Source organism: Dysidea avara, chromosome 3 (genome assembly GCF_963678975.1).
Source record: "Dysidea avara chromosome 3, odDysAvar1.4, whole genome shotgun sequence".
Taxonomy (NCBI): domain Eukaryota; kingdom Metazoa; phylum Porifera; class Demospongiae; order Dictyoceratida; family Dysideidae; genus Dysidea; species Dysidea avara.
This window is the reverse complement of record NC_089274.1, coordinates 15,974,480-16,000,577: the sequence shown is the minus strand read 5'-3', so window position 1 is coordinate 16,000,577 and position 26,098 is coordinate 15,974,480. Positions and strand designations below refer to the sequence as shown.

The 26,098-nt window shown below is 39.3% G+C and overlaps 6 protein-coding genes across 11 annotated transcripts; 3 read left to right on the top strand and 3 right to left on the bottom strand.

Moving 5' to 3' along the window:
* Nucleotides 1-19: 19 nt before the first annotated feature.
* On the bottom strand, nt 20-605 carry LOC136249618 (cytochrome b-c1 complex subunit 7-like). Of its 2 annotated transcripts, none has more exons than XM_066041684.1 (3): nt 446-605; nt 216-385; nt 20-161 (listed from the first exon to the last, which is right to left on the bottom strand). In XM_066041684.1, the coding sequence occupies exons 1-3, from the start codon at nt 531-533 to the stop codon at nt 87-89; spliced, it is 333 nt and encodes a 110-aa protein (XP_065897756.1). In that variant the 5' UTR covers nt 534-605; the 3' UTR covers nt 20-86. The 2 variants fall into 2 exon arrangements, with proteins under 2 accessions (XP_065897756.1, XP_065897757.1); XM_066041685.1 differs by having other exon boundaries at nt 20-127.
* LOC136249610 (protein scribble homolog) lies at nt 582-11,074 on the top strand. 5 transcript variants are annotated; one of them, XM_066041674.1, is made up of 43 exons: nt 582-819; nt 924-1,041; nt 1,106-1,184; nt 1,234-1,323; nt 1,397-1,453; nt 1,506-1,569; nt 1,627-1,701; nt 1,761-1,905; nt 1,962-2,034; nt 2,089-2,134; nt 2,184-2,267; nt 2,561-2,676; nt 2,733-2,799; nt 2,851-2,947; nt 2,998-3,143; nt 3,344-3,466; nt 3,606-3,764; nt 3,817-3,942; nt 4,007-4,114; nt 4,168-4,260; nt 4,499-4,675; nt 4,734-5,993; nt 6,041-6,103; nt 6,153-6,440; nt 6,497-6,704; nt 7,787-7,875; nt 8,018-8,174; nt 8,228-8,406; nt 8,458-8,503; nt 8,549-8,613; nt 8,661-8,723; nt 8,878-8,934; nt 8,992-9,033; nt 9,081-9,149; nt 9,199-9,438; nt 9,495-9,584; nt 9,738-9,788; nt 9,842-9,904; nt 9,955-9,988; nt 10,033-10,224; nt 10,281-10,316; nt 10,470-10,519; nt 10,578-11,074. In XM_066041674.1, the coding sequence occupies exons 1-43, from the start codon at nt 664-666 to the stop codon at nt 10,956-10,958; spliced, it is 5,922 nt and encodes a 1,973-aa protein (XP_065897746.1). In that variant the 5' UTR covers nt 582-663; the 3' UTR covers nt 10,959-11,074. The 5 variants fall into 5 exon arrangements, with proteins under 5 accessions (XP_065897746.1, XP_065897745.1, XP_065897744.1 ...); XM_066041673.1 differs by having other exon boundaries at nt 3,606-3,746; nt 8,458-8,613; XM_066041672.1 differs by having other exon boundaries at nt 8,458-8,613; nt 10,473-10,519.
* On the bottom strand, nt 10,892-13,582 carry LOC136249615 (transmembrane protein 50B-like). The gene is made up of 6 exons (XM_066041681.1): nt 13,369-13,582; nt 12,938-13,044; nt 12,817-12,884; nt 12,670-12,762; nt 12,163-12,322; nt 10,892-11,090 (listed from the first exon to the last, which is right to left on the bottom strand). The coding sequence occupies exons 1-6, from the start codon at nt 13,477-13,479 to the stop codon at nt 11,039-11,041; spliced, it is 591 nt and encodes a 196-aa protein (XP_065897753.1). The 5' UTR covers nt 13,480-13,582; the 3' UTR covers nt 10,892-11,038.
* Nucleotides 13,583-17,514: 3,932 nt separating this feature from the next.
* Nucleotides 17,515-18,981, top strand: LOC136249609 (HCLS1-binding protein 3-like). The gene is made up of 6 exons (XM_066041670.1): nt 17,515-17,680; nt 17,725-17,884; nt 17,931-18,097; nt 18,145-18,362; nt 18,430-18,583; nt 18,644-18,981. Exons 1-6 carry the CDS (start codon nt 17,646-17,648, stop codon nt 18,870-18,872), a joined length of 963 nt encoding a protein of 320 aa, XP_065897742.1. The 5' UTR covers nt 17,515-17,645; the 3' UTR covers nt 18,873-18,981.
* LOC136249606 (YTH domain-containing family protein 3-like) lies at nt 18,880-20,855 on the bottom strand. The gene is made up of 4 exons (XM_066041668.1): nt 20,610-20,855; nt 20,483-20,559; nt 19,041-20,432; nt 18,880-18,986 (listed from the first exon to the last, which is right to left on the bottom strand). The coding sequence occupies exons 1-4, from the start codon at nt 20,641-20,643 to the stop codon at nt 18,975-18,977; spliced, it is 1,515 nt and encodes a 504-aa protein (XP_065897740.1). The 5' UTR covers nt 20,644-20,855; the 3' UTR covers nt 18,880-18,974.
* Nucleotides 20,836-22,004, top strand: LOC136249608 (uncharacterized). Its single transcript, XM_066041669.1, has one exon. It carries the CDS (start codon nt 20,840-20,842, stop codon nt 21,824-21,826), a length of 987 nt encoding a protein of 328 aa, XP_065897741.1. The 5' UTR covers nt 20,836-20,839; the 3' UTR covers nt 21,827-22,004.
* The last annotated feature ends 4,094 nt before the right edge of the window (nt 22,005-26,098 follow it).

Here is a 26,098-nt window from a genome sequence, read left to right as displayed (position 1 = left end):
GACTTTAGAAATGAACCCATTTAAAGTTTTGTAACATATTTTAATGTCATATAAGATAATAGAATACACATATATAAGTTAGTCTATTATTCATCCCACTTCAGTCTTTCTAATCTCTCTTGACAGGCTATTTTAATATATGGTGAAAGATAACTAATATCCTACAATGATCAGACAACACATTTAATTTAAAATTCTTTATCTTTAATTCTTACTTCTTCAGGTTTAGTCCACTGATCTCTGGCAAGTATACGATGCTTCATGGACAAGTCATTTGCTCGACGTAGACGTTCCAAACGCAGTAAATACTCTTCTTTAGGTAATTTTTTGATTCCTTCCGCAACATCTGGGTCTTCCTCTGATAACGTGTCTTCAGCTCTCAACCCTAACAATAATGTTCCAAATATAGCACACCATATCAACCATAAACATTTTGCATACATACCATATTTCCTGTACCCAGAAGCGTTTCTCAAAGTTTGTCTAAAAGATTCAACAACCTTTTGGACCCAATCTACCTTCCTGACGGCCATAGAGACCCAGTACGCAAACTCGAAATCCAATCTCTCGACAATCGGTCCTAATATTTTTTGGGAACCGGTTATCCGTGTTATAGAGTCAACGGAATGCAATAAGAACGAACCGTTTCTGGTCTCGGCCATCATGTTTAAGGCTTGTATCGGGTTCAGATCGCGTCGGATTGAATATCTAGACAGGACACACTGCAGCTTGGTAAGAGTTCCAGAAGACGTTTATAGGAACGAGCGATGGCTGGAAGAACTAATATTAGATATGAACATGATACAAGAGCTCCCACCGGTAAGATGAAGGTTATTACCACAGCGCGCTAACTAAGGCATCATGTCGCATTCTCTTGATCTTTTAAACACAGCCATTTTGATTGTGATTTTATATTAACTTAGAAATTCTTTCGGCTGACCAACTTGAGAAAGTTCAGCGCTTGTGAAAATGAGATACTACGGCTACCTGTGGCGATTGGTAATCTGGTGAAGTTAGTGGACCTGAATCTGAGCAAGAATTGTACGTGTATATACACAATAAATTCTGTATGGGTTATAAATTCTGTTTTCCGTAACCAAAACAGCTATAGAAGAGCTGCCAGAATCATTGGCTTCATGTCGTTCCCTGGCTATCCTAGATTTCAGCATGAATCCACTAATGAAGTGAGTGAGGCTGATTTGATAAGTACGGTTGTAGTTGTTATTGTTGCAGAGCCCCTGATGTTCTCAGTTCTATCCCGTCGCTGACCCAACTGATGCTAAATGATGTTGCTTTACAGCGGTTGCCAACAGATATTGGAAAGTGAGTGTGTGGATTCAGTAAACCTAAAAGTGTCACTTGAGTTGTCATGGTAATAATACTGCTTCCATTACAGCTTAGAGAACCTAGTTGTATTGGAGGCACGAGAGAATTTGTTGAAACTGCTACCAACGTATGTGCTGTAAATATCCGTGTGTTTGTCAGTAGCTGTTTCTATTTTCCAGGAGTATCGGTAATCTGAGGAAGCTACAGAGATTAGATTTGGGCAACAACGAAATAGAAGAATTAGTATGTTGTCTCATATGTGTAACAATTAGACAATATCAATATTTTGTTTGCTGTTAGCCCCCACACATTGGTCAACTAGAACAATTAGAAGAACTCTGGTTAGATATCAATTCTTTGACAACACTACCCCAGGTGTGTCAAGTGGTAATGCATGTGTCACTGTTACCATGTGGGGATGTTTTTGTCACCAGGAAATAACACAGTTGTCTAATCTCATAATCTTGGACTTGACCAAGAATCGTTTGTCTACTTTACCCTCTGGTTTGGACCACATGCTGTGCTTGAAGGATTTGATCATGTCCGAGAATTTTTTGGAGTCTGTTCCTTCCACACTTGGTAAGCATGATGGAAACACAATGTCAGCAAATTATTTGACAAAATTCTCTGCTCAGGTCATATGCGTAGTTTGTATCAACTTAAGTTGGACATGAATCGTCTTTTCCAGCTCCCAGACTGTTTTGAAGGGTTAGTACTATAATGTATTTTCTGATTTTTTCTAATTTTGATACCCATTGATAGACTGGTAGCACTACAGGAGCTGTTTCTGTATGACAATTTGTTAGAGGTAAGTGATACTAGAAATAGTAAGTGATAAACATGTTTGGTATACTCAGGCCCTTCCACCAAGCATTTTTAAAATGGGAAATTTGAGGCTGTTGAATGCTGACCGCAATCATTTGGTAGAACTGCCAAAGAAGGTACTGCCATATACTAGTTCAGCTTGTTCATGTAACATGTAAGGTTGTAGTGGTAGGTTATTGATAGGGGTATACCCGTATATTGACCAATGTTATAAGCTTACATGAACTAGTATAGTATTACACTATACTGTACAGTATGGGATGGGATGCGTGCTGCCCTGTTAATTATGTGCTGTTTGTGTTGGCTGGTTAGAAGCTTAGTATGTTGTATCTAGTGTATGTGTTTTTGTGTGTGTTGTGGTTACACTTCAGTGTCATAAATGTCACATACTGACCTTATTATTTTGCAGGTGGCAGGGGCCTCCAAACTTCATGTACTAAGCTTGAGGGATAATGAGCTAACAGAAATTCCTGACGACATCTGCGGTCTATCCCAGCTCACTGTGTTGGACGTGTGTGGCAACAGGTTAACATAGTGATATACTTACTGTACACTTTACCACTTTTATATATAAATTTTAGATTGGGCTGGCTACCTGCTACAATCCAAAAGCTACAGTTAGAAGCACTGTGGTTAATAGATAACCAGGTAATATTTCTCATGTTCACAGAGTTGACATTAATACTTTTGCTTGTAAAGCCTCAACCACTGATGCAACTTCATGAAGAAGAAGGTTCAAAGACCAAACTGATTTGTTCACTGTTGCCACAAAAAGGACCTTACAATCTTAGCATGGGTACAGTTTATGTTATGAAAGAATTGTAATGATGTGTCGTTTCATTTCAGAGAATTTCTTAGCTGATAGTGATGCAGAGTCTAATACCCAGAGAGACGCTGTCAACAATCAGGAGAAACACGATCGTCAGAAGGGACTCACTGTAGCTTTTGATCCTTCTGCTGGTCCACCTGAGGATGGTGGTCCTCAGAGCAAGGTAGTATCCTGATACTTTAGTATAAAAGAACCTCTCTATAATGGAAATTTTAGAACTAATGGACCGTTGTTACTGCAATGCAGAGTTTCAGAGTGACAGAGTTAACCTAGACTAACTAAAACTAAACTTAGTTTTCTGTGAAGCCCTTAATGTCTTTTTTTGCTAGTAACTTGTTTGACTTTTGTGTGTTTTTTCTTTAGCTTGTCCGGTTCCCCACACCTGCTCGTCGTAAGGGTCGTGGTGCCAATAGTAACAAGAAGCACAAGCCAAACTTGAAGGGAGATGCCCCTGCAGCTCCATCAATTTTCAAGAAGACCAGACCAGTGAGTGACACTTTTTTGTATCCCACTCTGTGAAAGCAACATTTAAAATAGAGTCTTTATGAGGACTTTACATAATGTGCATTATTTGGGATGTAATCTATGTTACTATAGTGATAATGATAGTTTGGTTTATTTGCAGGAGGATGCAGCTAATGCGAGTCCTGTAGTGACAACACCATCAACAGAACTTGCAACAAAGGAAAATGATAATGATAAACAACCAGCAACTGCAGTGGTGGTAGGAGACGAGTCACCCACTAAGATACACAAAGAGACTGGGGTTAGCGATCTTAGTGAGGTGATGACAACTACTTCATGATGTTTTGTATCCACTTTCCGATGATTAACAGGTGATTGAGAACATGCGCAAGTCACCAAGTTTGATTCCAAACGGTGGGAGCTTGGAAGCTGAAGCACCAGATATTCTTCCCCATATCGAAGAACCTACTGTTGAAAAAGATGTGGTGACAACTGAGGTATGCAGGTGTTATAACTCCACATAAAGGCCTGTGACACTATTGTCTTTGTTGAAATTTCCAGCGTCCTCCATCTGCTGTCAGCTTTTCTTCAGATACTCGTGACAATGAAGGCAAGCGTGCCCAAATGCAACGCAAGGACACACCTCACAACTTAATTGCTGGTGCTTCAGTAAGTACATGCTTAATTAGTAGTCATGGTGGTATTTATTTAAACATCTGCAGCCTGCTGCTACCACCAGCAATAGCCGGCCAGTGCAGGACGACCAATCGAAGGGTCAAGATGTTCCCAGTACGTCAACACTACAAACTGTTGTGGTAAGTAGTAGTGGGAGACTTTGTAATGGGCAAAACATAGTGGTCCACCTACAGAACCAGCCAGGTCATGAAATGTGCTTAAGTTAGGAACATACTTAACATGACCACTATAATGAGGTGGTCTATATTAATGAGGTCATGAAGTATACCTTAGCTATGTTTGACTATGTGAGGTTTCACTGTACTAAGCTTTCATTTTATTGATGCTTTTTTGACATACCACCCATATTGTGTTTAGGTTGAAGTTGAGTTGGTGAAGGAGACCGGTCGCAGTCTTGGCTTCAGCATTGCAGGAGGAAAGGGATCGATGCCAGCTTATGAGGACGTTGATGATGGGGTCTTTATAACTAAGATAGCACCTGGAGGATTGGCTGAGATAGATGGCCGATTACGTCTTGGTGATAGACTATTATCAGTAAGCATCAACAGTTTTGCTGATAAAATACACTGCTTCATGTTTTACCACTGTGCAGGTTAATGGCACAGATATGACAGGGATATCACACAGTGATGCAGTAGAGGTGTTGAAGGGAATTAGTGATCACTGTTGTTTGGTTGTGTCACGTGAAGTACTGATAGTACTACCAGAGAACATAGCATCTCCTCCTGCAGTAGGGAAGCAAGCTTCCCCACCACCATCAGATGGAAAAGCTGACACAGCCTCTCCACCACCTGAGGGAAAGGCTGACACAGCCTCCCCACCCCCAGAAGGCCAGATTAACCAAACTCCCTCACCCCCCGTGGGCCCAACAGACACAACTTCCCCACCCCCTGAAGGTCAAACAGCCACAACCCCTCCTCCTGAAGTTCAAGTTCAGATCAGCGAAAATTCTCCATCCCCAGCAGCTGAAGTTCAAGTTCAGATCAGCGAAAGTTCTCCACCCCCAGCAGGTCAAAAGGACAAGACTCCTCCACCCCAAGAGGGAGAGACAAACAGAAATTCCCCACCCCTAGATGATCACGGTGACACTGGTACAACAACAGAGACTGCAGCAGCAGCAACACTCCAAATTTCTCAACAAGTAGTAGAAAGCACTAGCATGAATGAGCTGCGTGACTTTGGCGAGGGTTTATCAGAAGCAGCCACGTTTTCCAATGAAGTAGTGGAAGAAGTAGTGACAGAGGATTTGTTACAAGATGCACCACCACTTGAGGACATAGCTGGTGATGACAAAACTGAACAGGAAGAAGAAAAACAACCGGAAGAGCAACCTGAAGTTAATATGGATGATTTCTCAGATCTTGAAGGGTTTGCTGAGCAGTTACGGCTAGATAGAGAAAAGGAGGCAGCAGCTGAAATAGTTGTAATGGAAGAAGACAAACCACCACGTGATAACTACGTCAATTTTGACATTGCACATGCTGTTATTACAAGTCCTTCAAATGTTAGCTTGAACAGTGAAGAAGCCAACTCAAAACGGGACAGTGTTACATCAAGTGATCTCCCTGGTGCATCAGGTGATGCTATAGACCAAGCAGATAGTTCTGAAATACAAACAATTGTTAAGAGCAAACCAACTACAACAGTGGAAGCAACAGCGGAAGATGCTGCACCAACAGTTGCTAGTGTTGAGGTGACAACAAAGAAGACAGCAGCATCTGTAACAGAGCCAGTTGTTGAAGAGGTTATTTTGATGCATGGTACAGGACCTCTTGGGATGAACATAGTCGGCGGAAGTGACAGAAGTTCTTTTCCATTTGGTAAGGGTCAGTCAGGAGTCTTCATATCCAAGGTACAAATTGTGTGTGTATTGTATGAATGATACTAGTCTAAATTCAGGTGGTGCCTGTTGGAGCTGCGGCTGATACAAAGAAACTGAATGTTGGCGACCAGATTTTGAAGGTGAGCTTGTGTGTAATATATTGTGCAAATGATTATGTGATGGCTTAAGGTGAATGGGTGGGATACGAGGGGCCAAACTCACCAGGAAGTTGTGGACGTGTTGATAAAGACAGCGACATCTGGCTCCAACACTGTCCTATTAATCCAACATGATCCTGCACCTCCGGGACTAGTGGAAGTCAAACTTGCAAAAGGTCCAAATGAAAAACTTGGAATCAGCATCAGGGGTGGAGAGAGAACTAGCCATAACAACGACTCAGAAGATGAAGGAATTAGTGTGAAAGGATTCCATGGAAACCCCTTTGATGCTGAAGACGAAGGAATATTTATTTCAAAAGTAAACCAACTCACCATGATTATTTTGCTTGTACTCAATGGTGTGATTTTGTTCAGGTCAGCCCTGGTGGTGTGGCAGCCCAAGACGGCAGACTAAGAGTGGGGCAGAGAATCCTTGAAGTTAATGGCCAATCGCTTGTCGGTGCATCACATGTGGCTGCCGTCAGAATCATGAAGGACATACAAGAAGAGTTGACGCTGGTCGTTTGCAACGGATTTGATCCATCAAGTGAAGAACATTTTGGTAGCACAAGCAGTGTACATAGTGAGTCTCCATCTATTTAGTAGTGATGTGCATTGTAAAATATATTTTTTCTACTCTTTAATGGTACTCATATTTTATAACAATCAACTACTGTATAATCACAAACTAATTTGTTATTTTAAAAAATTGAAGCAGTTTTTTTTTTGTTGACATTTGACTTGTTTCATTGATTCCATGGCATGTACTGTACCAAACCTATAACAAAGCGCTCTAATGTAAGCTCTGATACATACAGGCCACTAACGAAATGTTTCACATTGTAATAATTCATATACCAGAATGAAATTAGGTTTGCCAAACTGAACTTATGTATGTTTTGTACTAACCCTAAAATATTTGTCACTCTTCCTTACAATTACTTTATATATATATATATATATATATCAGCAGTGTATTTGAGACATTTAATCTGTAAAATGCTAGAGTAAAATTCTGGTACATAATACAAACACAAAATTTCTGTGATACAAACACCAATATACGTCATGCAAGTTTGTAGCAGTACTCAAATAGAAGCCACGGTGTCTGATGAGGAACACCAAAGACCAATTTGTGGTATTGAGGTGAGCATCCTTTGCAAGGGGCCATCACTGTTGCTATGGCTAATTGAATCAGTAATGTGAAGGCTGGTCAGTGTGGTGAATGACATCAGAAAACCACATGTTAGTCATCTGCTGACATAGGTATGATATGCAGAGGAGGGAAAACCTGTCTTCTCTTACAAAAAAACTACAGCAAGTTGGCCTCCTGTACACTCTACACTGAAGGACATTGTTATGTGAACTATGTTACTTGTGACAGTGAACTTGCACATATATTTCATAGAATATATTGTATTTCTGATTTATGTTCTTGTATTTTATACATTGTGTAATTTAACTTTTTTCATGAGATTTCCAATTGCTGGGTAATTGTTTATTGTAAACATATTGTGTGTACTATTCCATTAAACTGCTATATCTGTCATGGTACAATTAACCACTTATTGATAAATATATCCTAACATGTTTAGCTAGTGTCTAGTGTGTCTTATTGGTTATGTGCTGTTGTTGCTAATTGTGTGTGTTGTTTGTTTTTTGCAGTGATCCATGGGCCTCCGTCTGTACGTTCCAGTGTGTCTGGTGGAGGAACTCAACTTGACCATCAACTGATAATGAATAAAGCTGCTGCAGTAAGTCCCCTTAATTATAACTACTATTACTGTACCCCATAGGGAGACTTGTTAGAACTACTATTATACTGTATTTTATAGGGATAGACCCATTAGTCCTACTATTATACCATGCAATACATTATGTATTATACTCCTGCAGAGCACACACTCGCCAATAGATGTGACTGTGACGGAAGAGAAACTGGATGAGATGTTGAAGGAATTAGAAGACATTAACAAGTCCATTGCTTCACCATCATCGTCATCATCATCCTCTTCAAGCAGCTCTGAAGATGAAGAGACTGACTTGCCACAAGGTAGGTGGCTTACAGCTTTAACTACAAGGTCTTCTATTTCCCTTTGTCTTCAGTTAGGGCATTGTCACCCAAACGAAAGTTGTCCAAATCAGCCTCCACACCAATGGGTGTACACCACCTTGCTTTGTCAGACAACACTAACTTAGTAACAACAACATCACTGTCAACAGGAGAGTTAAACACTGAAGCTAGTGAAGCCCTTAAAAGCATCCATGATGAAATGGACAAACTGGTATGGAAAATGGATGTATAGCAGTGATTTGTGATTTTGTGTTTCCATTAGCAACAACAAGTTAATCAACAAGCTGAAGCTATGTTGCAGTCATCACGTAAGAGACGAAATTCACGTAACTATGCTGACTATGAGTGGGCAGAGCGCGAAAAGAAGCGTCTAGAACAAAAGGCACAGGAGCTGATGGAGCGCACAAGAGCTTCACAGGCAAGCAAAAACTAACTAATGTTCCCAGCACTTCACTGCCCCAGCAGGAAGCTGCACGCAAGAAGCAGGAAGACAATGAAAAGAAAGTCCGTGAAGAAGCTGAGAAATTGGTATGGTTTCTATAAAATACCAGTAGTTTTATTGAAACAGCTATTTTAATGGAGTTTCTTTGGACATTTTGTTACAAAATGACTTGATTTCTTAAGAAAAAAAATTGATTCCTTGTGTGTGTGGCACACTGTGACATGTTGTCTTGGTTTCAAGGCACAACAACGCAAGGAAGAACATGATAAAATTGTCAAAGAAGCTGCCAAGAAAATGGTAGGAAGAGTTTAGTCCTGTTAAATTCACTTTTTGTGTACATTTCATGCCCTACAGGCTCAGGAGCAGATTCATCTATCTCCAGCAGAACACAGAGAGGTATGCACTACCTATAGCAACCAGTCTTACACACACTGTATTTTCAGTCGTTAGCAAGCATGATAACAGAAATATTTGATGAAGGGACTCTACAGAGTGAATTTGATCAATTTAATGTTAGCGAATCTCATTACTCTAACAGTGATTACATTCACTTTTTACTAGGAGTTAGAGTTTCCAGATAAATACGACACCGCTGCTGACTATATGACAGCTGAGAGTAGTGACCTTTTCACAATCACGAGCAGTGACAAAACCACCCCTGAACACAACAAAGGCGACAACGAAGACATGGACGATATCGTCAAGGCATTGACAGATTTCTCTGCTGGAAACAATAACGGTGAAACTGATGATGACTCGCTACTAGAGAACAACATAGTGACCATTAGTTATACACAAACAGTAAGATTTCCAATATTGTACGTAGCAACAAATTCAATGCCTTGTCCCTCATATAGAGCCCACCATCAACATCACCAGATCACGACAAGAAAGAAGACAACAAGAAGGAAAAGGATGCAGAAAATGAAGCAAAAAAAGAAACAAAGGTAGCTACTATCTTAGACTACAAAAACAAAATTATCTTTGATGATTTCCATGTCAATTCAATTGTTTCACAAGTGGCTAGACAGGAAGGCTACTATTTTGTCCCTCCCTAGTTCTAAATAATGTTCACTAACAATCACATTTTGACATTTTAGCGGTCTTCTGTCACTACCATCACCGTAAAGAAAAGTAGTCGCAGTGAATCTGTGAGTTAACCAAGAAAAAAAAGCCGTTGTATTACATCCAGATGTCATTTCAGCCTCCAAGTAGTACACCAACTTTGGCACCCACTTCATCAAGCACTAGCAACATTAAAGATGAGGTTAGATACTATACCAAATAAACACCATCTTGTTTAACTGTCCTTTTCAGAAACCACCACCAGTCACCAGAAGAGACCGCAAAGGTAGATTAAATAATTACTGGATGAAATTATGTACACTATAATAGGTCAGAAGAATAATCCTGAAAGATTAAGTTTTGTTGAGCGACTACAACTCCATGAGAAGGCAGTGAAAGAAGAAGCAGCAGCAGCCAACAAGATAAAAATGAACAGATCTAGCAGTGCTCAAATAGTTGGCCACACCAGCGCTGCCCGTCCTCTACAAAAGAAACTAGCAGCATCTTCAGAACAGCTTGATGGTAAGGTGTAAAATTTGACCCTAACGGTCACTCCTTAACACTTAATTGTCACCTAGATGTGGAAAATATATCTGACCACAAACCAATTTTTGGTAAGTTACTCTACCTTGGCAACAGAAGTGACACTTCTTTGCATCGTGTACATGTTATAGCTTTTAAGCCTCTTAAACTGTAGCTAAATAACAAAAGAAACATTGAATACAAATTTATGAATACCCTTACCATTATACATGTATTTTTCTTTGTAGCTTCCAATTCAACAGGTGTTTCTGTCTCTGATGAAAAACAAAAGAAGGTATACAGTGTTATGGACAAGTGTATGACCTTGTTATTGTTCATTTCTTCTTCAATAGCGACCAAAATCAGCCACAACCACTCTCACAGTTTCTTCAGTAAGGACTACTTCCCCACCATCGTCAACAGAAACGACAGTGGCACCAACAGAGCCATCACAAAATCGTTACGTCCAGCAAGTACTAGAGAACATGCCACCAGTTGTTACTTGTAGTCATAGTGACAGCGACAATGATGATTTAAATGATATGGAAGGACTGACCCCCGCACAAACTAAAGTTTTACAGGCCCAACAGCGCCGTCTCTGGCGTACAAAGAAAGAGGCAGAATTAAATGACGCTGTCCATAAGGCACAAACTGCCATTGACCAGGCTAAAGAACAGGATTCTAAATCTCATACAACAACAATAACAGTTAAAACAACATCAGCAGCAGAATAGTGACACATTGTTAATAATATTATATATCTCTCTTTTCTTCTTGTGTGTGTGTGTAATATAATACTTTGTAGTTTACATATTCAGAAACTATCCTCTTCGTCTTCTGTTCTTCCAAACTTGAATATTAGAGTACTGTAACATACAACAAATGTAATTATGGGTTTGAGTTTTGTATATGAACCACAGTACATTACACTTGAGCAGTAAACATGTTATTTCAATGTTTGCTATATATGTGCTGTAGAAATTAATGATATATTAGTTAACACATTTTAAAACTAAACTATTATAAGACTAGCAGATTTTGTGGATGTTTCCACTACTACATGACAGGAAATTTTGACAAACCAGTCAAATGTCCACAAGTTCCTTTTAAAGGTACGTGTTTAGATCTACTGATGTCTTGATCTTCATCAACATTATTTATCAAAGCTGATGAAGCATGGATTTATCAGTTTTCCTTCTGTCAAAATTTCCTGCTACACAAAACAAGACAGTGACAGCTCACTTAGCAGCCACTTCTTTTAATAAGTCCATCTCATTATTGAGGCCATACATAATTCATGGTCTCGATAGTACAAGTGGTCCTACTAGTACATTTTTTTTTGCTACACAATTACACATCATGATTTACGAGGATATATTCTTGAGTATACAATTGGACACTTGATATATCGACCCTGTTCTTAGCTATGTGTCAAATCTCAGAAATATTGCTAAGTCACTTATGAGGCTGATACGTTTTCTGTACTTACTACACTTACAAGAAATTATTAAAGTTGTCCTGGTCGTGTCCAAAACCAAACACAAATGTTTCTTTATGACTCGCATCTAATGTTCAAACTATTTCGTGATGCTCTGATCTTCCACTACAGTTTACAAATCCCTCAACTACTGTCCCACACAGTTCAGGAATAACACACGTACGCATGCACAAAAACATTTTCTCATGTAATTCAAGGAATGATAGTTGTGTGAAGTGTGATCTCTAGTTTTGTATCATGTCTATTGAGACTATTGAAATATCAAGAATAAGTTAAGTGGCGTACTCTGGCAGCACACAACTTGTTATCCAAACCAACAGCTGACAATGCTCCTACAAAACATTGTCCCCCCTTCCCACCACTTCCATGTCCCATACATTACATTATTAACAACAACCTGAAGTACATACTATACTATACACACTGATTGACTGACTGACCTTAGTAGTATTAAAAAGTTCTGTAAAAAGAATGCCACTCCTTGGGCAACATGTGGATCATCGGAACATGTTTGAGTATTATCAGTATCATTGTGTGACTCTATCAACAGTGTGCTACCATTAGTGCCATTGGGGCAAGCGACTGTGTGGTCTTCAGCCGCTATTAACACAATGAAATAATAGAAACCAATACAAGTTAAGTACACTAGTTCAAAGGCTTCTATACCATCTAAAAAGGCCTGATATTATTAACGTCCTCATTGAATTAGTGACCCAAAAAAAACACATAATGGATTGATAGATTCATAATGTTTTACGACAGATGGATGGTTCTAAGAAATACAATGGAACCACTACACTCAATAAAATGAGAACACCTAACTAGATACCTGACACTTGTACCCCTTAGCACAAAAACTGACTTGGAAAACCAAAACACTGATAATCAGGACACATTCAGTGACTAAGTGACGTGACTAAGTGACGTGACAAGTCATTTCCACTTACCAATAACTAAAAATTTCTGTATCAATATCCAGAGGGAGCCAATAAGTCCACCAAAGGCGAACAAAAATCCAAAAAAGAACCAAATTCTCGCACCTAATAATAAACACACACTATAGTTTTAAAAGTGTCCAATAGTACACTAACTACCTCTTCTGCCCATACATCCATCAGTGTATGTTTCCCCGGTAACCTGCCCTGTTGATATGGCATTAACCCTGTTTATGGCATGATGAAAAACACGTGGGGATGATAATAGTACATTGCTTACATGAATAATCCAACTGTAGATAGGATACCACATATATAATAGGCAGCATACAGCGGCTCTGCATGTAATACTGTGAAATCAATTATTACCCACCAGCCAAGGCCAAACTACAGTACACAAAACACAAAGGTATAAACAACACGAGTGTCATGAAATACATGTACTATTGTTACAAACATCACCAGATACATGTGTATGATGTTACCAACATTAGGGCTATGGCAAGCAACCCTAAAATACTGCTTAATGTATTGCAGCTAGTCCCTATATGGAAGACCTGTACATGCTTGCACTGAAGGTTTACAACGCACAGTAAACACCTCAACCCATTGAGAGCAAATTACTATAACCTGTTGGTTGTACTATACGCTGCGTGGTGTTCACGTACCTCAATGACACAACCTTGTAGTTATATTAGAACATAAACTCACAAGTGTTCCGGCTGTAATCGAAGAGATCATGTTTCGTGACTTCTTGCACCATTCCGTGGCCTTCTCGCGACACTCACAGTCGCAATCGATTCTGTCTAAGCAGCCACTCATTTTTTACAACTGGTTTATAGTCATTGGGAGGAAGTGATGACGACTACTTTACTCTCTACGCTGATGTTTTCGCGATACCAAAATAAACTTTGACGCGCGTAGATAATAGATCTAAGCGCGCAGATGCGCCATTTAGTCAGTGCCTAAACATTTCGAGAGGGGAAATTTTTGCTGATTTCGCGGTTTTGGGGGTTATCAGTCTATTTAGACCTCCATATAGTCTAATACATTTTGGGAGTGTTTGCAATCCGCGAAATTCGCAACATTGCTCAACCTCAAGATATTTGCCCATCAGAATATTTAGGCTATACTGTGCCTGCTACTGCTGCTGCTGCTGGCTAATAATCTCATATCATTTATTTTTTATTAAGGCTTTACAGCACAAGTGCTGAAGGTCTGTAGGACACCTGGTCCTACATGATAGTTTTATAGTCTCGTGCCCAGACCATAGATAATATATACCTCCGGAGGTATATATTATCTATGTCCAGACCAATTGAATTTTTTTGACCAATTTCGTTAGCAGGCAAAGTTACCTTTAGCCCGGCATGAATTTCTGCATGCAATAGCTATATCTGCATGCATGCATGTCTCTGGATCAGTAAGTTTACTAGCTATCGAGTTTCCAAATTTCAGCCTTAAGCAGGAGCTTTGCTACTCAGCTGGCCTAAATGCAGGGGTGACATAGTAATTACAATGCATAATCTTAGTACCTAAGCTATAACTTTTTTTATTTATTATCAATTGTAAACCTCATAAATGCCACATATTTCAAGGGGGAGTCAGAGGTTGAACAATATTTTTCAGATTTAGCATTTTTGTTAGCTAGGAATTCATGTAGTGCCTTGCTTGGCTTAATTGCGGTGCACTTGTCAGTGAGTATGGCTCATGTTAGTTGGCACAACAGGTCTCTCTTCTGCACTTATGTAGCTAGCTGCCAGTACACAAGCTGCTTTCCTTGTATATGTTTTAGATGTGCAATAATTGCTACAAACCACAATCCCAAATGCAATCAGGAGCAGAGACAAATATAACGGTCGGTCACCACTGGGACATTTGCCATCCAAATAGTCTGCATGTCTGACCATAAGTCAGTTTGCTCAGACATAATGTCCTAGGCTAACAAAAGAAAAAGGATGGGGCCAAAGGAATACAGTTTATCTGTTTGGTTTATGGCTTGTACTGCTTATCATAACTACCACTTGGTTGCTAGGAGGCACTACATTCTTACACACAGCAAAAAATGCTTTCTCATAATGAGAGATAGCATGCATGCTTATTAATAGTGAATATTTTCTTGATTGCAAACATAACTTCTTATTTTAAGTGGTATCAGGCCATAGGCGGCGGAAAGGGGGGGGCTAGGGGGCTAAAGCCCCCCCTCGGTCCCTCAGAATGATATCACACCGAAATTATCTTTCTTGGATTGGGGCTGAAAACCGTGATAAAGATCGAGATACTCTAATAGAGCAGTCACTCTAATAAAGTAGTCAGTGTGTAGCGAGCTATGTAAGGATTTTTATGTAGTTTATCAGCTAGAAATGGTAGCTGGTGAGGTGGAAAGCTCTTGTCAGTTGGTTGTGACCTTTTTTTTTTTTTTTTTTTTTTTTTTTTTTGGTCTCACCTTACCAAACTATAGAAATAAGTCTGGGTCAGCTCAGCGGAGCCCCCCCTCATATCAACTACTTCCTCCGCCGCTGTATCAGGCTAAAACAAGATTATGGGCTTTCTAAAATTTACTAGTATGCTATGTTTACCATAAGTTTAAGCACTTAATTTAAAGCACATTAGAAGTTAGACTTGTTTGTGGAAAAACTACTAGTAATCTTATGTCAACATACATTCTAAAAATCATCTAAATGGTAGTACCGTGGCAATGACTTATACTACAGAAGTTCGTGAGACAATCCCATATTCACCCCCGTTCTCCGAAACAGACCTTACTATGTCACTGTAGCACTGAGTATATCATCTGGGGCATCTCTGCCAATAAGCTTTAATATAATTAATTGCGAGACGCATTTAGACCACTAGCTTTATGAGATGCATTTAGACCGCTAGCCGGCATTTAGACCACTAGGCAAAAGTACCTGGCTAGCTTTTTAGGATGCACTGCCCACACAGCAATAGGCCCACCTATAGCACCCTGTGTGGGTGCCAACTTTTAAGGATGTCAATGATTAAGTTTGTGACATGCTCAGTATACTTTTAAATGTCACTGAATCATTACCACAAAACTTAATATAAACCAAAACCCACAATGAAACCTAATTCTGCTTGATATACATTTTGGTAACCAGTGGCGGATACAGGGGGTTGCAATGGTTTCAGCTGAAACCCCCTCTGAAAATAGCATGTGCCCCCTAATTTATATACGATTCGTGTAGGTGATAAAATCACCAGAAGTTATACATAGTAGGACTTTTTCTACAGGCCAAACTTCATACTTTTTCCTTTGAAAAATCACCATTACGACGTTCAACAACAGGTAGTGACCTTTTTTTTTTTGGTATTCAACTTAAAGCTTGCAATTCTAGAGTGGAAAGTCTGGATCCGCCCCTGACAGTTATTGAAAACTTCCTCAACCTGAAACCCCCTCTGAATTTCTAGATCCACCACTGGTAACAGAGTTTAGTAAGGACAGATGCAAGTACTGTAAGTTATTATCTCATACCAAAAATGCTGTTAAATGTCATACATGTCTTAACATAGTTCCTGTAGTTGCATGCATTCCAAAGTGTGACACCCAGGGGCATAATGGGGACACGCAGGCCAAACCCAAGAACATCTTACTAGAAATAAGTATACTGCTATTAAAAATTAGAATTATGCCAGATACTTCAGTGCATTGCTCTTATTATTATTAGTATAATATCTTCTAATAATTAGCATGCCATTCCTTAAATCAAGAAAAGTGTGCTTGCCCCATGCAGGGAAACATAAAATAATCTAGTTTCAAGTTACTCCCATTCAATTAGCAACAGTTGTTAGCTTATAACAACCTGTGTGCAGCAATTGATACAAGTGTTAATGACATTGATTTAACTAGTACATTCTGCCGACTCAAGTTGATTGAAATGTCCTACCTTGTCCTACCATTACTGGCGATCAAGCCTGCACATGATAGGACCGTTGTCACGGGTCTACTACTGAACATTATCTTTGACCAGGAGTGCATCAAATCCGACAAGGATCCCCCAAATTTAATTATGTCCATAGTTTCGATGTGCTTCTGGTGTAATACTAATTCTGGGTAATTTGCTACATAGATCAGTCATGGTACTTTAGCTCATGTAGTGGCTCATGATCTGTAGGCCAATTCTAAAACTTGGGGAGCTTAATTTTGACATTGACAATCACTCCTACAAATAATGTGAAACCATATGGTGAAACTGAGATGTAGCATTTTTTTTGAATTCGTGGTTTTCTGCCCAGAAGGGCAAGGGATAGTCACTTCCATACCGCCAATTGATGCGCTCGCGACCGGGATCAAGAAGTTTGATCGCCAAAATATTGCCTTGATCACTTGATTTCATCTTTCCAAGAACCTTGACTCTTGATCGTCAACCGTAAAGGCTTAGTAAATTCTCGTGTTGCCCAAAGTTAGCTTTCAAAAGGTGCTTGATCGCCACTTTTGCAGATTCCTTGATCGCTTGATTCACTGCAAAAATACCCCTTGATCACTTGACTAAATCTTGATCACTTGACTAAATCTTGATCCCGGTCGCAAGCGCATCAATTGGTGGTATGGGGGTGACTACCCCTTGAAGGGGTTGCAGTCCCTCACATCATACACTTTATATGCTATATTTCATGATATAATGCATTACAGTTTTAGGCATTCACTTCCATAATGTATTTAGTGCTAGGGGGCATAGATAATAGAGCAGTATACCGTATAGCCTAAATATTTCGAGGTTGAGCAATGTTACAAACACCCCCAAAATGTATGGAGGTCTAAGGGTACCCAAAACCGCGAAATTAGTGAAAATTTCCCCCTCGAAATATTTAGGCTATGCGGTACCGGTATTATGTTAGGGCATAGATAATAGGTGTCTATTATCTATGGTTAGGGGCAACTTTCGCTATTCTGAAATTCAGGCGCTTAATATTTCCAAAAAATCATTACGCGCCTAACGGTACAACAAAGCAGGCTGTTCTACAGAATGCCTCGCATCAAGGGACTGCAGTTGACTAAACGGTAAACTACTAGTTTATAATAGCATCATAATTTGTGTTCTACAGCGAGTTAAAGAACGTCAGTACGGGGATAGATCTCACCGTACCCAGCTATGAGTCTGCCAGCAAGCCCAAGGAGATTAAGTTCTATCATGTGGTTGCAATCAGTCGTCTGGTTCACTTCAAGCAAGCAGAACACTCGCCAGAAGATGTCGTGCAATTTATGGTAGCGTTTAACTTTGGTGGTCACGTGACTATTTGGTAATTCCCAGGTGCGGAAACAATACAGTGATTTTGAACAGTTACAAACAAACCTTCTGGAGAATCACCCCGAGCTAACATTACCAGCCCTTCCCAGGTGGAACATATGGTTTCTGAGTGAGGATGATATTGAAGACAGGAGAGTAAGCTTTGACAGTCTCCTCAAGAAACTATCCAGGTATAGCATAGTATAAGTTTAACCTCCATATATTTATTCTGAAACAGGGATGCGTATTTTGCAACATGCCCTGCCATGTTAGACTTCCTTGGTGTAGACCAACTAAGTGATCGGAAGTACTACATTGCTAGGGAGAAATTTCTGCAAAGCAAAAAGAAGGAAGCCAAGACAATATCCCCTGATCGTGACATTAATGATTTATTTGATGAAGATGAACCTGAACAACTAAATGAAGAGATCCTTCCCACTACATCAGCACCAATAGGTCAGATATCATGCTACCAACAAACATTAAACTGCATGCTCATGTGTGTTACATGCATGTATTGTAGAATCAATATTTAAAAGCAGTAATAGCAAAATGACTGCTGCTGCATACAAAATACCAGAAGACACATCACACCCATCCTTAATGATTCCCAATGAAGGCAATGAAACAACTGGTAGCGGAACAATTCCAGTAGAAGACAATTCAGAACTATTGACGTAAGCAACATTATTGCTATTAGACAGAATCATTACAACTATTTCTTTACCTGTCATTAGAGTTGATGATTCATTAGATGATTTACTGAAATTAACTACAAACAAGACGAAGCCAAAGGCAAAGCCAATCAGCAAACAGACAATGCCTCTAACTAAACCACCAGGAGTAAGTCACAGTCAAAAGGAGACTGAAGACAATTTGGGAGTGGAGAGTATGGACGACACTGACATTGCCAGATATATTGAACAAGAACAAAACGCTGACTCAGACATTGATCTCTTTTCTTGACCTGTACTTACTTTGTGTTCAATTTATTAACATTTTTTTGTAGAACACAAAAATGGCTACAGTTGTTTCCAAACTACACATCATTATAGATCAGCAATTCATTTACGATGATCCCTGAAATACAAAGGAAATACCTAAATACAAATTTAGAACAACAACGAACTGTACCTTTTTATCCTCTTGTTCTTTATCCTCATAATGTCCAAAGTCATCAAAAATTGAAGAGGTGGCTCGCCAGTCATGAACAATTTTCATCACAAGTTTGGCTTTATCCGATGGTATCTCCTGTGTGTCCCTTGAGTTGGTAACTGGCTTGTTCTCATTGTTTTCCAACCGTATATGACGCAGAGCATTGTTTGGCACGTCTTTCACATACAACCATTTCACTGAGAATCTTCCTTTCCATTTGTCCTGTGACCACACACCCGTGACAACGTGAAAATTTACCTCAGACATCATTTGGGCGACACCACAAAAGTGGCCACTGCCATTCACACTGAAGAACAAATAAATATTACCCTTGCCTTTCTGATCACGGTATGCCGAGTCAAGCCGTTTGTTTCCATGTTCTGTGCTAGTCCAGATACTGTACTTGATAGATCGATGAATGTCATCCTCCGCGTAACTTTTGATCACAAAGTAACGAGCATTTGTGACACTAAAGCTGAACTCCTTAGGATTGTAATTGTTTTCAGCATGAAGCTTGTGAACAATATCTGGGATGTTCGAGCCAGGTGACACAATAAGGCCACCCTGAGGGGCAGGCTGTTGTCGCGGTCGAGATGACATCACATTCGTAGTCATTCCAGTTGTATTAGGTCGACGCTTTGTACTGTCCAGAGGGGGCTTACTGGCCTGTCCTTGAGAAGTTTGTTTTGTGCCATTCTTAGGTTCTGTGGCTGGAAACACAGTCACAGGTTTAGGCTGAGGTGGCTTAGGAGGTAATTTGGCTACAGCTGCCCACGATTTAGGCTTCTCAGGTGCTGGAGCACTTGAAGTATGCATTGAACTAGGTGGATCAGGTGAAGTTTCAACTGCCACAGCACTACCACTGCTGTTGTTGCTATTGTCAAGGCTATCTTGTAAACCCATCCCCAATGTAGTACCATTGACAGTTAAAGCAGCTGAGAACTGCTGGCCTAGAGTGTCAACCGAGTTGCTTTCAACAGTAGCACTAGAGGTAGCAACGGAAGTCACAGAAGGTTGCTGTTGCTGCTGTTGCGGTTGTTGTTGTTGCTGCTGTTCCACTGATGGTACTCCACCAAAAAGAGGATAATTCATAAAAAACAAATCAGAACTCCAAAAACTGTCATTCGAAGGAAAGTAATAGTGAGGACTCTGCATTGGCGGTTGAGTCACCAGCCCACTGTCATTAAACCCAGTTGCTCCCATCATACTTGGGTCAAATGTTGGTGCATGCCATGCACCATCTGCAGAACCAAAATTTGGATAAGACAGTGGTCCACCAGGAATACTCTCAGTCGAAGTTCCAGACGGATAAAACATATTTGGATATCCATCAGTAAGTCCCATCAATGTATTTCCAGCAGTGTAAGATGCCTAGATACAAAACAACATGACAGACACTCCGGAAGTGAATTGGTACTCACGTTAACGCCGTCCATAAGGGTATGCATTGACCCTGGTGCGTTGGGTTTATTAGAATCTCCTGTTTCATTGGCTTTACCTATTCGCCAGCAACGCACATGATGTTAAGTTGGAAAATAACATACTTACCATTGACGCGAAGGTTTATATCGTTGGATGACATCTCCACGCGCCTTGATTAGAAATTATACAAGACCAAAAATTAGTTTATTGTCCTTGGTAAGTGGTCAAATACAAAGGAATCTTTCACAAATAAATCACTATCACTTCAGCAGTTCTCAGTGATGAAAAATATCGTTGCTGAAACAGTCGACCTTACACACAACATATCATCGCCATTTTGGTAGAACTCACATGGAATGTCACGTGAGATGAGCACAAAGGAAGTCGCTTTCGTGAAAAATAATTTGGAGAAGGAAGTAGACGGTGCAACGTTAATAGCATGTTACGAATCATTAGTACAAATACGTTTCAAACGTACAGATTATCGCCAGTTGGTGTTGTCCATTCAATTTCCCAAGGAGTATCCTGACAGCGTGCTTTTATTAGAAGCAAAGAGCAAAACCATCGCAGACGAGTTGCTAGCAGGAATTATAAAAGTTACTGAAGAGCATCTGCAAACATTTAAAGGAAAGCCACAGATTGTGGCAGCTGCTCGTTTCGTGAGAGATTTTATATGGGAAAATCGTTTTGTTGTTTGCTCAGAAGAGCTATCGTACATTAAGAAAGAACTAGTGAATGTAGGTGATGTAATAAAAGTCAAACAGAAACTCGGTGTTATACAATTAAAAGCTGTTAGAAACAAGTATAATTTGGAATGTAAGTTGACAGTACCAGATAATTATCCTGGAGAAGCAGTATCATTTGTTGTCAATTCTAATTTTCCTTCTCATTTAGAAAAAGTGTTTGTCGGACATGCAACTGAGATGGCTAGACAGTGTGTGGAGCCACCTATTTTAAAAAAGAAGTCTCAAGCAATGGAATTTGTACCAAAACCATCACTAAAGTGTGTTTCCTCTTATTTGGTTGAAGATTGTCTTAGAAAGTATCCCACTGAAAGATGCCCATGTTGTAAAAAACCGGTACTACCAGAAGAACCATTGACAGAATTGCCACCTTCAATGGCCGTGGAGTTGGTGTACTGTGGTCACCTGTATCACTATGATTGTCTGGACCTGTTAATGAAGTCACCACCTTTTGGTGAAGCTAAGAAATGTCTTAATTGTGGTAAAAGGATATTTCATGAGAAATGGAATGTTAGTGCTAAATTAATGGAAGAGAGGTGGGCACATCAGGAGGCTCGTAAAAGAGAAATTGATGAAGTTACTGACTTTCTTGGATTGTGACCATCGCAGATTACAATGAAATATTTTGTACATAAATACTGACATTGGTTGTTATAATTTTTTTTGTTAATGCTTCAAAGTAGCTATTCACTAGTCAAAAGTTTCTTAATAGTAGTTGTGCAACTGTATGGTGTGTCGTAGTTTGTGGCAACAGTAATCAAGTGGATATGTCATTTCATTTGGTCTGGTGGCTGTTGTGACATGTTTTATCTTGTGTTGATGGATCAGTGAGACCACAAGAGTACTTTATATAGTCATAATCACAGAAACAGTGGTTTTCATGTGTCACGAGGAAGCAACAGTGTAAATGAAACGGTCTAAGCATAATTAAATTGAAAACACCTATTACAAGTACCACAGCCATGCAAGGGCTAGATTAAAATGAGTATGTAACGTTCCATTAGTATTGTTTGACCACACTAGAATACCATAAATTGTGCACCAACCTATCGTAGTGAAAAGGAAACCATTCTTGTTGTGTGTCCCATTCCATGATGGATCCCCTGAGGAGAAGCTTGAATTCTCAATTGTAATTGTCATTTACTATAATTGATGTGTTCCATGCATGCAACGATTCTATCTGTGGTACAACAATCTGGGACCATTCACTAAAACAACTATAGTAGGGGTGAGCCTGGCAAAGAACTACAAGTCATGCACAAATAGAATTGTGCCTATTATACAGTTTCTGGGCCAGGGTGTTGCACCTTGTGGTAAAATTGATAATAATAATAGCTCCTGATTGCATGGCTCCATCTTGCATGTCAGGTTCTGGATCAATTGCTGAAAGCTGAAACCATGGTATATGCATTGCTATAGCTGTGCTGGTGATGTTTTGAATGACAACTGACAATCATCTCAAGTTGCTTATTGGTGTAATTGTATTGGACATGTTTGAAAGGGTCTCAGGAAAAATGAACTTATAGTCACTTCTGTCTTATATAGTGTTACTATAATGAAGTTGCTGACTCTCTTGGATACATCACTTGGTGCCATTTTGAAAAGCAAGATTAGTTGAGGGATGTTCTTTCCATACAGTTCCAGAATAATCACAAAGGCAGTGGGATGGCACACCATGATCATACAATATTTGTCAATATAAAATGAAGTGCAGATATTAGTGTTGTAAGAGGTGACCATTGGAATTAGAGTATTTGACTGTTCTATAAGAGTATTTCAATCTTGTCTGAATTTTACTTGCACTAGTAGGATGGGATTGTTGCATGCTCAACACCGTATATATATATATGTGTGTGTGTGTGTGTGTGTGTGTGTGTGTGTGTGTGTGTGTGTGTGTGTGTGTGTGTGTGTGTGTGTGTGTGTGTGTGTGTGTGTGTGTGTGTGTGTGTGTGTGTGTGTGTGTGTGTGTGTGTGTGTGTGTGTGTGTGTGTGTGTGTGTGTGTGTGTGTGTGTGGTGAGAGCACATGTCTTTTCTTTATCCTAGCTTCAAAACTTTACCAATCACTGCAGCAAGGACCTGGGTACATAACCCCCAGGTACTGACAACACATTATGAATACAATTAAATTAAGAATGGCACTATTATAGCACAATTTTTTGCTTTGATCTGCATGTCAAGCATACGAGTGGATTCTTTCCTTGTCTTGTAAGAAAAGTAGATACCTTTAATAGAGTAGCATGCACTCTAATAGAGCAGTCGCCTTTATATCTTGTAAATAGCTACTAATAAAATCATCTCGGGGCCTAAAATGTGAACTTTTTTCCTGGGGCAAGCTCCCAGTTCCTATGAATGGCACCATATCTGTTTCATGCTTCAAAATACTTTCATTGTCAAAGTTTGCTTCCCCCCCACTCTGCTCCACTGCCCCTGATACCAAGAATTCAGGGCATAGATATTTAGTTTATTTATATTTGACAGTAGCATCAAATTCATGCACATTGCTGACTTAATCTGTACCCAGTTCTGTCACATACCTTTCCCACTTGTGAACAACTAGCAACCAGCTAGAATACTTGACCATGCATGCACATGCATGAATAGTTCCATTGAAATGTATATCTATAGTAACTATTGCAATACTGGAACTATATATAGCCACATCATGCAGTCTCCTAAGCAAACTTTTGACACACTTGGATGAATACATGTATCTGTTTCATGTGGTGACTACTCTATTAGAGTATTTAACTGCTCAATTAGACTATCTCGATCTCTTGTGTATGAAATAGTATTTTAGCTCATGCAGGATGAAGAAGGGTGCATGTGGGGGAGCTAGAGCACATATTTCTGTATACCTTAATTTTCTATAGTATGCACACGTTGAGTTGGATCCTCAAAAACTCATGGATGCAATCGCACATAATCTTGAAATTTGGAAATATTGAGATATCTTAATAGAACACTCAATTACTTAAATAAAACATGCAGTCATTAAATGTGAATGTTTTGAAGTCTGTTCATGATCACTGTCTTGTCAGTGAGGATATCTCTGTAATAAGCAAACTACAAGGTTTGATACAGTTCTTAGTCAGTCACAGTTCTATACTTTATATTCTTAAAGACTTCGTAATTGTTTTGAATTTACAGCACAGCTAGGTCTTTCTTTATTCAACACCATGGAGTTGTACAGCCACATTGTATGAAATTAAAGGGGGAAAAGGTGTTTTTGCTGACTGACAAACTTATAGCCTGCTTACTAACTAACCAAATAACTATACTGCCAGTGTGTGACATACATAAAAGGGTTTGAATTTTTGTGTGATGCTATAGTTTCCACGCAAATCCATTTTGTAAAGAGTACAATTGTTAACATGAAAGGGCGACACCTACATGCAAGGGTATAAAGTGCAGTAGTTGAAATTTAGTTCTTATAAATGTTATACCTACAGGTAAAATTTACATTAACAAGAAAGAACTTAATTCTTTTTAATCAGTGACAATAGCGTCATACAATATTTAGTGCACCATGATTTTGTAGTTATACCTCAATATCAATGCACAGGGAGTATCATCAGAGAGACATCAATAGTATGTATACGAAGCACTTTGCAGGTTCAACTGAAATAGTACAGTCAACATAAGTTTCATCGAACTTCAATGTACTACAACATTTCAAGGGCACAGTGCTATTTATGGGAAAGCTTCACATCCCTTATTAAATTACTGTATCCCATTGACAATATAAAGGCTAGAGAGCATGCAGGTCCATTCCTGTTGAAAGTAATCAATGCAAAAGCACACAATGGTCTTTATACTGTCTTTAGCTGGAAATTAAGTACAGTGATGTTGTTTTGAAAGTCAGCCAGGAATACCAATAAGAGTTACTACAAAGTACAAAAGGGAGAATTCATGCAGTGCTGAACATATCATAATAACATTATGCATGCATGTATGTAGGGATGTTGGCATACGAGTCAAGTTTAGGGCTGTGATGGTTAATTAATTAATTCGTTAATGACTATAAGATCATGCTGTAGTGTTGCAGTGCACTTGTGATGAGAAAATAAGATAGCTTGTGTATCTAAAACATTTTGAAACTTATTGTTTTTGCTTATAAATTCTCACCTGTATACAGCAAGAAACAAATTCTGTTGGTCTTCAGTTCTATACCTTTTTTCTTATGCATGGGTAGTTTTTACAACTATGTATGGTGGACAAGAGAGCCCAAGGTCTGCATAATCATTTAATGACAGTGTTTACTCTGTGATTCAAAAAAGTTCTTGCAATAAGGAGATTTGAAGCTAAGCCAAAAGTATATAATTAGTGTGTATGATTTGGATGTACAGGCTAATGCCTTTATCCAAATTACTATTACAAAAGCTAATTTCTCCTTCTGACAACCAAATAATGAGAACAATGTATAAGCAGTCTGATTTCAAACATAAAACTTTATTCATTGCTTCACATATTTAGAGGCATGCATAATGACACGAGTTCATGAACCTTTGATGTCTATGGTTGATATTTCATTCAAACACCATGCACAATGAAGTGACTTCATGAAACCGTCCAAGATTGGAGATCTAGCAAATGAGAAGTTCCTGCAATTTTACTGAGACATAGGAAATGTGAGGCCATCTCTGGGCTATGTCCTTCCCCCTCAACTATTCACAGCAGAAGATCAAGCAAATTCTCTATATTATCATGTATTTACACTTGTATAGCAAAACAGTGAAAAAATGACCTAAAATGCAATCTCAGTCCTGGTATTTGCCCACTGAGCTTCTGGGGACATACCATTTCTAGTCTTCAACATGCAAGCGAGCAATATTTCATGTACTTTGCAATATGCAGCAATACCGCACATAATT